General features: G+C 42.1%; 1 protein-coding gene across 2 annotated transcripts in view; it reads left to right on the top strand.

The window, feature by feature from the left end:
• ATP11C (ATPase phospholipid transporting 11C (ATP11C blood group)) overlaps positions 1 to 13,086 on the top strand; it is a 179,926-nt gene that overhangs the window by 107,651 nt on the left and 59,189 nt on the right. For both annotated transcript variants that reach the window (XM_080795248.1, XM_080795249.1), the window contains exons 6-12: positions 876 to 1,004; positions 2,770 to 2,873; positions 4,969 to 5,019; positions 6,327 to 6,391; positions 6,694 to 6,775; positions 7,686 to 7,836; positions 8,683 to 8,880. In XM_080795248.1, coding sequence (XP_080651374.1) covers positions 876 to 1,004; positions 2,770 to 2,873; positions 4,969 to 5,019; positions 6,327 to 6,391; positions 6,694 to 6,775; positions 7,686 to 7,836; positions 8,683 to 8,880 — 780 coding nt within the window. The remainder of the gene's footprint in view (positions 1 to 875; positions 1,005 to 2,769; positions 2,874 to 4,968; positions 5,020 to 6,326; positions 6,392 to 6,693; positions 6,776 to 7,685; positions 7,837 to 8,682; positions 8,881 to 13,086) is intronic.

Genomic DNA, 13,086 nt, shown 5'->3' with positions numbered 1-13,086 from the left:
GAGCCCCGCATCGGGCTCTCTGCTCAGCGGGGAGCTTGCTTCCTCCTCTCTCTCTGCTTCCCTCTCTGCCTGCTTGTGATCTCTGTCTGTTCAATAAATAAATGAAATCTTAAAAAAAAAGACAAGAAAAAGTTCTACCTTTTAACCATTATGACATATTCCCTACATTTTAAATAATCTGCACTAGAAATGGTTACTGATTTCTCCTCATGGTTTTCCTCTACTTGAGCTTTGGGTACTTGCTGAGAGGAGATCATTTCCCATGGCTGTATTAATGGAGTCTTCTGATTGCAGGATAAATTATTGGAAAGCGACCTGTTTGAAAATTATTTCTTTGTCAAATGTTATGGGAAAAGTAGATGCCTCTCCAGCTGGCAAAGTTTTTCCGAGCACTGAAGAAGGGCCTGGCACCCAACAGTAACAGCTGGTGTTAGCACAGGCAAAGCAAAGCATGCTGAAATACGCACGACACGGAGTAGGACGGTGGCTGCCCAGTGTTCAGGAAGTGCTCAGGTCGAGACACGCAGATTTTCAGGACTGATTTCATGAACTGACAGTGGTCATTGTCTTATCGAACAGCAGTGCCAAAAAAAACGTCAGAGAGCCGACGGCTCCCAGGGTACTGAAATGGTTTCTTTGAAAGTAAAGTTCACTGGTAAGGTAATCTGACAGCATCAGTCAGTCCTGGTGACCTTGCAGAGGATTCTGAATGTGGAATAATGTTCTTTTCATCATCTTTCCCGTGGCGTGTGATGCTGAGACACTCCCTAGGAGCTGGAGGGGTCTCTTGCTCCTGTTTCGGCTTCAGTTTGAGGTGTAATGAATGCTTTGTTTGGAATTAAGAATATTTGTATTTCTTTTTCTCTCTCTGCTAGGTCGGTGATGTAGTAGAAGTACAGGCAGATGAAACCTTCCCCTGTGATCTCATTCTTCTCTCATCGTGCACTGGCGACGGAACCTGTTACGTGACTACAGCCAGTCTTGATGGGGAATCCAACTGCAAAGTAAGGGAGAGGAAACCTTGCCTCAACATCTCGAGCTCAGGGTAGTTAGTCATACAGGACTGCTTCCCACGGCTCCCAGTCTTTTATCTTGTTTTTTCCTATTTGTGCAAGTTTTGTATTTGACGGCAGCTTTTATATAATTGTGTTTGAACGTCTAAACAGTTACCCAACTTTAAGGAAAAGCGTGCTGTTCGGCGAGGAAAATCCATGCCCCAAATAAAAGCCACCACGTTTTCTGTAGCCCTGTTTGCATTGATATCGTTGACATATCCCATTCGATGTTTTCTTTGGGCTTCTTCAAATGAATGTCATTGTAGGCTTAAACTATGTAACTATAAAAATAACTTCCTGTACTCTAACTGCCTATCTATTTTTATTCTTAAAGTGATGAGTTTCTTGAAAAATGTTTATTCATGGCATATAGAAACTCTATCTTGGAGTAGTTTGGTTGCTTTTTAAAAAACACCTTAGGGTTTTGTTTGGCAAATGTTTGTTCATTGCAACTAGGAAGAATTATAAACACGCTAAAGTAAGTTTGCTCAAATTGGAGGCTAACTTTCTTCCACGGTACTTAATGGCAATCCGTTCTTGGCCGTCATCCAGAGCTCCACAGGGTATGAAGGTGTATCCTCTCTGTGCTGCGTTTAAGGAAGGGCACTAATGTGCTCACCTCAGTGTGTATCCTTGAGGGCTTTTCTCTGCTTGTTTTTTCCATCTGGAGTCGAGAACCAGAACTCAGTATGTGAAACAGGAACTGAAATGCCTGTACTTCAAGGGCATGGCCATGAACTAGTGCATTTAAACTGTTCAAAAGTAAAATTAAATTTGAAGAAATGTAAGGATAGAAATCAAGAAGTCTACCTAAAGATGCCCTAATAGGGGAAAAAGTTGTTTAGAGGAAGAAAACTTTTAAGTGGCTTCTTTGTTCAGTTAAGTCGATCGGATCAGATCTGCTAAAAAGTACATAGGTTTTCAAAATCAGGGGAGAGTTTTAAATAGAACTCAGGCAGTTCCGTAATATTCCCAGAAGACCATGTGACAGCTTTCCCTTCTGCATAAGTGGTGCAGTCTTGGAGTCTGTGTTAGCCCTCCTTTGATGATTTATAAATGGGTTTATTGGCGCCTGCCTTGAGTTCTGGGTAAATCAAGTGCATAATATACTCTAGTAGAATATGCCAACTGTCTGACTAAAGCAAAACACATCATATCACTGCTCTTCCTATGAAATGTAGCCTCTTTGGGCATTTTCAATATGATTAATTATGCTGTTTGTATAGTGGAACTATTAATGAATTTTTTCTTTCAGTTGGCAAAATGTTAGCCTTCTTATGACCCAAAGGGTTATTTATGTTCAATTCATATGTATACATTGATATCGCGGTACCCTCTGGTGAACAAAATAACAGGGCTCAGTTCTATAAATAGGAGAAAAAGTGAATGGATTAAGTTTTTCATTGGGTTTTCCGTTAAGGATATGCATGCTACAAATGGAATTCTCTCTGCTCTAACTATCAGGGAAAGCTTTTAGTTTTTTCATTATCTTCTAAATCTCTTTGCAGTGGGGTTATCTTTCTAATTATTTGTAATATATTCAAAGAATAATGCCTTAAAATTTAGTTAGTCGGAAACGTGCATCAATATTTGTATTATTCTGCCAAAGCCTCTTACTAAAAACATACTGTATTGCTGGAATAAGGTGGGTGTACGATGATGAAAAGAATCCCTTTGTCTTGATTTTGCTTTTTCTTCTGCTTTCCTCATCTAGACACATTATGCGGTACGGGACACCATTGCACTATGTACAGCTGAGTCCATTGATACCCTCCGAGCAGCAATCGAATGTGAGCAGCCGCAGCCGGACCTCTACAAGTAAGAGTCCCCTGGTCGTGATCTGCCCTGTGCGATGGTCTGTTGACTCTGCTGCTCCTTGCCACCGGTATCGCGAAGAGACACCCACCACTTTCCAGCCCTCCTTCGCTCGTGTTTTTATGAGCCGTTCTTTCCTTCTGGCAGGGAAATGAATCAAATCAGCCTTGTTCGCTACCAGCCCGAGATAAATCACTGTGGGCCCAGACACCTTACCTATTTATTTGTAAACACGACCATCTATCACGTTTTAAGATTATGTTACCCCGTAAGGCTGCTCTGTCAGATTCGTGTATTAATCAGAGTTAATGAAAACAAAAATAAGCCACTGGATATGTCCTCCAACATTAAAGAGAGGAAGGGGATATGGGGCCACACACTGTCCTTTTTTATGAGGATTATGCTGAACTGAAAGCAAATAGGCTGCTTTCTGTCTACTGGGATTTCCTCTATTTTACTATACTTGGGCTTTCTGGAGTAGACTTGCTGATGAACAGTTATTGTAGGTTCTCAGAAATTTGGCATTTGATTTTTAAGACTGGTTAGTTTGGTTGATTAGAGCGTGCTGTTAATGAGGGTAGAGTAACAAGTTTTATCCCCACGTGGGCCAGTTAATCTCATTCTATTCCCTCTTACAGATGGCATCCATTACCCATGCCAGGCATCTTGTTAACGAATTCTCTTGGTCATAATGGGGGGCCAAATGGTTGGATGTGGCTTAACACCAGCGCACAGTAGCGGAAAAACAGAGTATTCATCCTACTACAAGAACAGTGCCTTCCCTCCTTCCCATCACTCCTTTATTCCGTATGCACCCTGAGAGTAGGAACTAGGATCATAAAACAAAACAGCTGTTCCCTGCCTTCAGGGAGCTCAGACTTTGCAAGGCAGATAAATATTTATTAAAGCTAGGCCTATAGTACAGCGACGTAATAGAACGGAGTGAAAGGCCCATGGAGTCACAGGAGGAGGAGTGGCCAATTCTGCCCGTGTTAGAGACCAGGATGCGTTTCTGCATGTTCATATGGCAGCTTCTAAATTTTTCAGTTACCTTAAATATGAAGGAGAATTTTAGGGCATGGAAGGTTATTCCTGATTTCTCTGGACTAGATTGAGTGTCCTTGATTTGTGACTTCAGAACACCTGTACTTCCACAACCTGAGCGGTGATCATTTACATTGTAATTGCCTGTTAACTTGTCTGCCTTTAGTAGGAGGAGCATGTCTTTCTGGCTACCTACTGGGTCCCCAGCACCTACCACAGCACTGGCACAATTAACACGTGGTGACTAAATGAGCAGACCATCGTACTTTGTGTACGTAGTAATCACAGTTCACTTTTTCTGAAAAACAATGATGATGCAAACTATAAAATACGCATAACTCTCTCTTGTTAAGGAGAGTTAGGCCGCCTTACCCCATTTGTTGAGAAATGCACATTATCGTGTGTCTAGCCACGTTAAGTGAGCAGATCAAGCTCGGTATTGCGATCAGCCGAAAGACAAAGGTTGGAAATTTCTGAGATGGTCATCAGATGTTTGCCCCCTGAGACTCATGCAGTGGTTCTCAAAGGGTGATCTTGGGCCAGCACGGCGTCACTTGGAAACTTGTTGGGAATGCAGATTCTCATCTGACTCCAAAGCTTGGGGGTGGCGCCCCAAAGTGCCCCGTTTAACAAGCACTCCAGTGGGTCTGGTGCACACACAAGTGAAAGAACCACTGAACTAAGGGGTTTATGTTGTGTGTTAGCACCAGAAACCTCTCTTCACATGCACCCAGCATAGAGGGTAATTATTTGTGAAACGTATAAATGAGCGGGGGTGTTCTGTGCACGCGCAGTGCCAAGTAGAGTCTGAAAATCAATTTCAAATCTCTGTGTTCTTATAACCCATACTATTATTTTTAAAATTATATGAAAATGTTACACATTGTGTTGGTTCAGCATAACTTTTTTCCCCAGAAATATAATGGGTTTTTGTAGTTCATTCAGTCTTACCTCTTTTGTATTATCTGTATCTTGATTCATTCCCATTTACGTGGTATATATCGATCTTTACCTTGATAAAGAAGACACATTTGCCATTATGTTCTTTTTGCAGGTTTGTTGGGCGGATCAATATCTATAGTAATAGTCTTGAGGCGGTTGCCAGGTTAGTTTGTCCTTCTTTCATCTGTCCTTTTCGGGAGGAGGCGGGTATATTTCTCTTTAAAGCCCCTTAAAATACCTGGGGCGCCTGGGTGGCTCAGTGGGTTAAAGCCTCTGCCTTCGGCTCAGGTCATGCTCTCAGGGTCCTGGGATTAAGCCCCGCATCGGGCTCTCTGCTCAGTGGGGAGCCTGCTCCTCCCCCCTTCTCTGCCTGCCTCTCTGCCTACTTGTGATCTCTCTGTCAAATAAATAAGTAAAATCTTTTTTTAAAAAGCCCCTTAAAATACCCAAATACTTCTCTTTATAGAAAAGGCTGGAGAGGTTAATAAACCTGGATTAACTTGCCCGCATCCCAGTAGGCGGGCGGTGTCGCAAATGATGCCGAGGGTGTCTGAAATCGCAGAGCTCTGGGCTCTGGGGGGCCCACATCTGTTCTGGTTGTGCAGTGGCAGACTGTATTGGGGGTGCACCTGGAGAGTGGTGGCTAAAGGAGAGTAAGTGAGGGATAAGGCAATAGGTGAAAAGCTGAGAGAATTACCTGGACTGAAAGAAAATGAAAGGCTAATCATTTATAATGAACCAATTCAAATAAAAAGGGCTGTTTCTTCCCTCTTCTATCATCCAGTTAATTACCTCAATTTTTCCACTTGGCCTTTATAGCCATGCTCAAAAGGAATTTAAACGCTGGCCGCCCAGTGATTGCCCCAAAGGCGGGTTTACACTCTAAATATGTCAGTGTGGGGGCGCCTGGGTGGCTCAGTGGGTTAAAGCCTCTGCCTTCAGCTCAGGTCATGATCCCAGGGTCCTGGGATCAAGCCCCGCTTCGGGCTTTGCTCAGCAGGGAGCCTGCTTCCTCCTCTCTCTCTGCCTGCTTCTCTGCCTACTTGTGATCTCTGTCTGTCAAATAAATAAATAAAATCTTAAAAAATAAATAAAAAATAAATATGTCAGTGTGTCTTTCCACCTTGATGGCTGCTTTCCCAGTCTTTTGTCACCTTTTCTTTCTGTCTGCCACTCTGTACCGCTCTTGCCGTCTGTGAATCAGAATCCTTTTATCTGTGTGCCCCCCCCTTTACCTCTGCGTGTTGCTGGCGACTCTTATGCTCTGCTTCCAACTGTGCTGTACCCTCAAGGAGGTTCAGAGGGAAAGATCTTTCAGCTCATCCTGGGGTGTAAGCATATGATATAAGTGGAAAGATACATTCTGAGCCCCTTGGAGATAGATGTGTGTTAGGGCAAAATATGTCCCCAGAGTTGATGATGCTATATTTTTGGGGCTGTTTGGATAAGCTGTGTTCATTTTTCATTTAGGTCTCTGGGACCTGAGAATCTCTTGTTGAAAGGAGCTACACTAAAAAATACCAAGAAGATATATGGTGAACAGTTTTTAAGATCTCCTTATCAGAAATATGCTTTGTAAATCCTGTGCATAAATAGTGCATGTTACAAATTGGACATGGCAGATACTTGCCACTCAGTCTAAGCCTGTTTTTAGGTGTTAGGACTTTATAAGATGGTGAATAAACTAACTCTAAATATGACAATAAAGTACGTAGAATGAAAATTATAAATGATGCGTCAGCTGGTGACTAGACTCAGGTTAAGATACAGCTTGGTGGGAAGTTGGCTGGTGGTCATACTTGTGACCTAGTTTTCACTGTCTTCTTTTATGCCTTAGGAGTTGCTGTTTACACTGGGATGGAAACCAAAATGGCTTTGAACTACCAAGGGAAATCTCAGAAGCGTTCTGCTGTTGAAAAGTTAGTGTGCACCATGATCTCTTTGGTAGCGATTGAACTGTGATATAGTTAGTTTTCGGTAATTCCGAGTAACAGCCGTAACAAAAAAACAACATCCATTACAATAGCAGCTACCACATTGAGCACTTAGGTTCCAGAATTGTGCTCAGTGATTTGTGTGTCTGATTTCATTTAATCCTCTGAGCAGCTCCGTGACAGGACTCCTGTTAGCCTGTCTGCCTTGCACAGGAAGCAGTGATCTCCGAGCCGGGTGACTTACCTAAGCTCATGTAGCTCTTCAAGGGCAAAGTCTAGTTGAATTAGAATTTTGCTCCCTTTTGCTGCGGGATAGCGGTTTGGGGTCCTCTAGTTGCTGTATGTAAGGAAGTTCAACAACGTAGGTAATAGTCTCCTGCTAGAGCTTCAAGCCCATTGTTCAAGCATGGACCTCACTGTTGTTGCCATGGATATCCCATGTATCAGTGTCGCCCTCTCCATAGCCCTACTTGCAGATCAGAGGAGTCCACACTAAGTTTGAGGATTTCACACTGACTCCCCCACCCTCTACTGCAAACCCTTAGGATTTAGGGAAATGGAAACAACCGACTCTTTCTTTAAGGGGTGAGTAGGTACGGTCTATGCATGTGTGTGTCTCCTGTCACTTTATAGGATCCTTCTTTTTTTTTTTTTTGTAAGTGCATTAAGCTAGTCAGCCACCGCACTTTGGGGAGCATTGGTGACCAGCAAACAGGTCAGGAGGTCAGGGCTGGCTTTTCCACTTTACCAGCTGAGAATTAGGCTTCTGCAGTGATAGCTGTGCTTACCCATCGTCCACAGGAGAGGTTTTAGGAAACTGAATGGCTTAATTTTTACATGGTTGATATCTTAAATAATTATATCGTTTTTAAATCCGTAATATCTTCTTTTTCAGATCCATTAATGCCTTCCTGATTGTGTATTTATTTCTGTTACTGACCAAAGCTGCAGTATGCACTACTCTAAAGTACGTTTGGCAAAGTACCCCGTATAACGATGAGCCTTGGTATAACCAAAAGACTCAGAAAGAGCGGGAATCGTTGAAGGTAATCGGTTTTATGCTGCAACTTTTAACTCTTGCTAAAAATTTTAACTCTAGGCCTTTGTGACCGAGCCACCCTTTATTGAAATGTTATTCAGATGATGATACCTTTTGTTGGCTTCCAAGTTTTCTCAGGTTGTATGGTAGCCCCAAACTGTTAGACATGTAAGAAGTTTTATAGGATTTTTTTCTTTTACTTTAGGTGTCTGTGCTTATTTTTAGCTCTTTAGTTAAAGAGTTTGAAACAGCTGATCAAGAATGTCTGGTGGGGCGCCTGGGTGGCCCAGGGGGTTAAAGCCTCTGCCTTGGGCTCGGGTCGTGATCCCAGGGTCCTGGGATCAAGCCCCACATCAGGCTCTCTGCTCAGCAGGGAGCCTGCTTCCCCCTCTCTCTCTGCCTGCCTCTCTACCTACTTGTGATCTCTGTCAAATAAATAAATAAAATCTTAAAAAAAAAAAAAAAAGAATGTCTGGTTATACATCTCTGGCTATACCCAAGAATCTCTGTGACAATACATGAGCTTGTGATATGTCATAAATACATGCCTACCCAGAAAATTCGATCCTGTGTTCGTACTGGGGGAAGGCAGAGAATTTAAGGAAGTGAAAAAGTGTTTAAGTTAAGAGGTACATTTACTGAAGTATAATGATAAAATTGAGGATGTTTTTAAATGTTCTTTTCACATACTGTGATGAGAACTTTGGCCAACGGGCTAGTATCATTAGGAACTTCATAGCAATAGCAGTGCTTTTAGCATTGAAATAAAAAGAAAAGTTAACTGGGTCTTTATCTTGTACTTGTTGGCTAGAACTGTGTATCTAATCAGCGCAAACTGTTTCTTTTGTTTTAGGTTTTGAAGATGTTCACTGACTTCCTGTCATTTATGGTTCTGTTCAACTTCATCATACCTGTATCCATGTATGTCACTGTAGAAATGCAGAAATTCTTGGGCTCCTTCTTCATTTCATGGGATAAGGACTTTTATGATGAAGAAATTGATGAAGGAGCCCTGGTTAACACATCAGACCTTAATGAAGAACTTGGTCAGGTTAGAATGCATTTTTACTTGAAATAAGTTAATGTATTGAACATATCTGTTCTTATACTCTGGCTTACCAATGTATGTGACCATTTCATGTTGGCATTTTCGAGGAGTAGCCCACTTTATATATTAAATTTGAATGTGATGGAAATTTTCTTTACAACTCACCTGGCGATGTTGTTAGATTACGGGCTGTTGCTTTGGAGCAGACACAGGTAGTTGGTCTTCCTCCGAGTCTGTTACCAGTTGGGGATAGACTCTGGGGTAGTCAGTAAAGCTGTTCTATGACTGTGTTTTGTTCCATAAGCAGCATTGACCAGAGTTGTCCTGTTGATGTTGTCTTGGTACATTTCTGATCAGACAGAATACATTCCTAGCAAGCAGAGTTGCTAACTCCAGGGCAGGAATTTAAATGAAGTCAGAATGTGAGGGCACGTGCTCCTCAGAATGCTCTTTGCTTCGTGTACCAGTGCAGCCCAGGCTGTGGCCTCATTTCTAAGGCAGGTGCGTTTGTTCCCAGTGTGGTATGGTCTAGCTATAATTCTTCAAATGGTGACTTTGTAGGTGATTTTCTCATCAGTTTTGAGAAAGTTCTTCCCTTTGTCTGGATGTACTGTGTGTCACGTAATGCTCTTCACAGGCTGGGGGAATTTTTTGGCTTTCATTTAACTCTCATGATATTTAGAATGTCAAGGCTGTGGAAATGTCATTTCTATGACTGGGAGATGCAAATTCGGTTAATGGAACTGTGCGGCTGGAACAGGGCCTCACACTTGTTTTAAATGGTGCCAAGTTGCATCTACACCTCAAAAGCCTCCTCCCGAATGTAGCCCCCCACGGCCCCCACTCTTTCTGTTCTTCACCCAGCCGTGCCTAGACCGAAGTACCATCTTAACAACCACAGGCACAAGGGGGAAAGGACACTCCAGATACCAGTTTTGTTGAGAGCTGACAGCATGACTCCAGGATCCCAGACTGTGGAATCTGCATCCCACAGAGATACTGAGTCACCAAGGATAGAACAAGAATTGAATGAACAAATGCTTTTTTCCCTTAGATATTGTTCCCAGAAGATTCTTTTGAAGGTGACTTCAGCTGCCACAGCTGACCTTACTTAGCCTTTGTAAACCACTTTTCATCCAGGAACAGAGCTGTCTGAATAGAACTACTCTGGTCCCAATAAAAAGCATTGATTACAGCATTACTGCATAAAAAAAAAAGAAAACTGAGTTACAAGCCACCTCTGGTGAACTTTCCCTGACAGGTGATTTAGTTGAGTAAATCTACCTAATCTAGATGCAGTGCGTGGTTCACCTACCCAAGGGTGAGTGTGGCCATAGCCCCAGGACACCGCAAATAGAGCGGCCATTATGCCGCATGCGACTCCTGATGCTGTCTAGAGACAGGCAGGATATCTAAGGCAGGTGCCACTCAATGAGATTCTTACACCTTCCAGACCCCCACATCAGCAGATTCCATATTACCTGGTGGAAGGTAATCTTATTCCTATCATTCAGGCTGTATTCACACTGCAGAAAGCAAAGTAGAGCTGTGGGTAATGATCTGGTAAATTTGATCAGTGAAAAGAGACTGGAGTTTTCATTTCAGCCACCACTTCTTTTCCCTACCAAAACCTGCCTTTCTGGCTGTGACTGTCATTTAGTCAAAGCACTAAGTTAATAGCCAGACCGCCACTTTCATTTATATGGTGTAAAAACAACTTGCCTTCATTATCAGCTTATATGTGTGGAAACTACCTGAATGAAAATGCAAAGAAGTCTTGAAATAGTTCCCTAGGCCATTTACTATTCAGTGGACCAGTACGCACAAAATTGAGTGTAACCAGCTCCCTCCTTGATGAGTCATAATTTCAGATCTGTATGACTTTTTATGTTACAAAAAAGCAGTGTCAATTAGGTCCCATTGATACCGTTGCAAATACTTGCTGAATCTCTTTTAAAATGACCCACGTTGAGGGGCGCCTGGATGGCTTAGTCAGTTGAATGGCCAACTCTTGGTCTTGGCTCAGGTCTTGATCTCGGGGTCATGGGTTTGGACCCCGCATTGGACTCCGTGCTGGGCATGGAGCCTACTTTACGAAAAATGACCCACACTGATATTTAAAAAATGGGAAGATACATTTAGGACAGTGTTTGACTTGAGAAACAAAAAGAAGTAAGAGCAGCTGGGTGGCACAGTCGGTTGAGCAACCGACTCTTGGTTTTGGCTCAGGTCGTGAACTCCAGGTTGTCCCAAATCTCTCTCCCCTCGCCCTCTGCCCCTCCCACTTGTGTGCATGCTCTCGAGCTTGCTCTTTCTCCCCCGACCCCCAAAATAAGTAAATCTGTAGAAAAAAGGAAGTAGACTGTTCGGTTGGAAAAGAATGGAGTCTTTTATGATCAGGCATCAGTCTTTTAGGCAACCAAATGGTTTCAACCCATCTTGAAAATAGTTTGGGGTAGCCTCCTGCTTTATAACTCCTTCAGGTCTTGCAGCGACGCCTAATGGTGTATCTGGGTATATACTCTGATTCCAGTAATTCAGTCCCCCTGTTATGTATTAAACTTACGCTATATATCAAGAATATGTTGATGGTACTGAGGTTACTATTACAAAGTATACATGAAACCCTCAAGTTGTTCACCATTCAGTTAGGGAAACATACATATCATACCTAACTATAGCAGTGTGACCATAATTGATCAGAAAAAATAGGGCATGTGAGATGATAGAAAGAGTCCAGTACTGTGATTTTGGTCAAGGCAACCGCAATGACTATCAGCATCTATCTAATACCTTATAGTTTGTAAACATTATTGTACTTTCTTTTCCAGTCTTTACAGCCTTGTGCAGCAGGCTTGGTTATTTCAGATTAATATTTAAAGTTTACAGACATGAGAATTTCCCAAGGTCACAAAGTTAGTAGGTGGTGAAGCCAAGACACCAGAGCGAATGTTCCATTAAGTTGAATGGTATGAAATTTTTGACCTACAAAATAGGCATTTCCATATGTTCATGAACTTAATTCAGGGCTCTTTCCACCCTAGAACAGCTGTCTCGTTTTAGGCTTTGCATCCATAAAATGATGAGTTTCAGCTTGCTTATAGAGAAGTGCCTTTCCAGCAGCCTCAGACCTGCCACTAGAGGGGAAGAGGCTATTGTAAGTTGGGCAAGCAGGCAGCCTCTCACTCTTTAGTCCTCTTCTTTTTAGTAACAGCCGATCCTCTCCTCCCCCTTGGCCGAGTACAGGGCGTGTATTAGAGCAGTGGTTCTTAAAGTACAATCCCTGGACCAGCAGCATTAGCATCACCTAGGAACTTAATTAGAAATGTCCGTTACCTAGCGCTGCCCTAGAGCGCTGATTCAGAAACTGGGGAAACAGAGGCCAGCAATCGGAGTTTTAACAAGCCCTCCGAGTGAGAGTGATGCACACTACAATTTGATACTGACCGTGTCAGGGTATAGTTTCTTGGCCTTATACCTACGAGATCAGTTCTACACAGATCCATACTGCACAGAACATTCTGCGTAGGAAAACAATTGCCCAATGTATTTTTTTAAACTACCACCTTTGGTGCTTTCTAAGATTTCTAAGTGGGTTAATGCTGATCCAAATGTAGGAGGCGCAGTAACCCGGGAGAACCTTCAGGGGGAAAATGACGGTAAATAATTTTGATCAGAAAAAGAGTCCCAGAGAGTTTTATTTGAACTGGAAAAATCTAGACGATACAGGAATAATAGCACTTGAATTAATTTAAAGGGAGAATTCAAACTTGGCCGGTTAACAGAGCAAAAAAAGGAAGATTGAAATGCTATATTTGTGCCAGTGCTGCTACCGTGAAAAGCTTTGAAAAATAATTAGAAAGCGGGAGTTCATCTCTTTCTCCCTTACATAATGAAAACCTTCATCTTGTGCTTATGCTTGTTCCTGTCAGCCCATAATTTTAACTATTTAAGCATAAATTGCCAAAAAGGAGGATAAAATTGTGGGTTTCCAAAAGCCAGATGTTATAAATAGAAGAGATAAAAACTGAGATAAAATGGAAATGCTCAAAATGGTTTATTTGGGATGGAAAATTTATTTCATCGCTTACTTTTTCCATTATTTATGAAAGAATGCTTATATTATACTTTTTTTTGCTTATATTTTAACCTATTATTATAAACTCTTTTTTTTAACTTGGAAACTTTTTTCAGGAGTATCTAAAAATA

This window comes from Martes martes (genome assembly GCF_963455335.1).
Source record: "Martes martes genome assembly, chromosome: X".
Classification (NCBI taxonomy): Eukaryota; Metazoa; Chordata; class Mammalia; order Carnivora; family Mustelidae; genus Martes; species Martes martes.
This window is presented reverse-complemented; position numbering and strand designations above follow the sequence as displayed.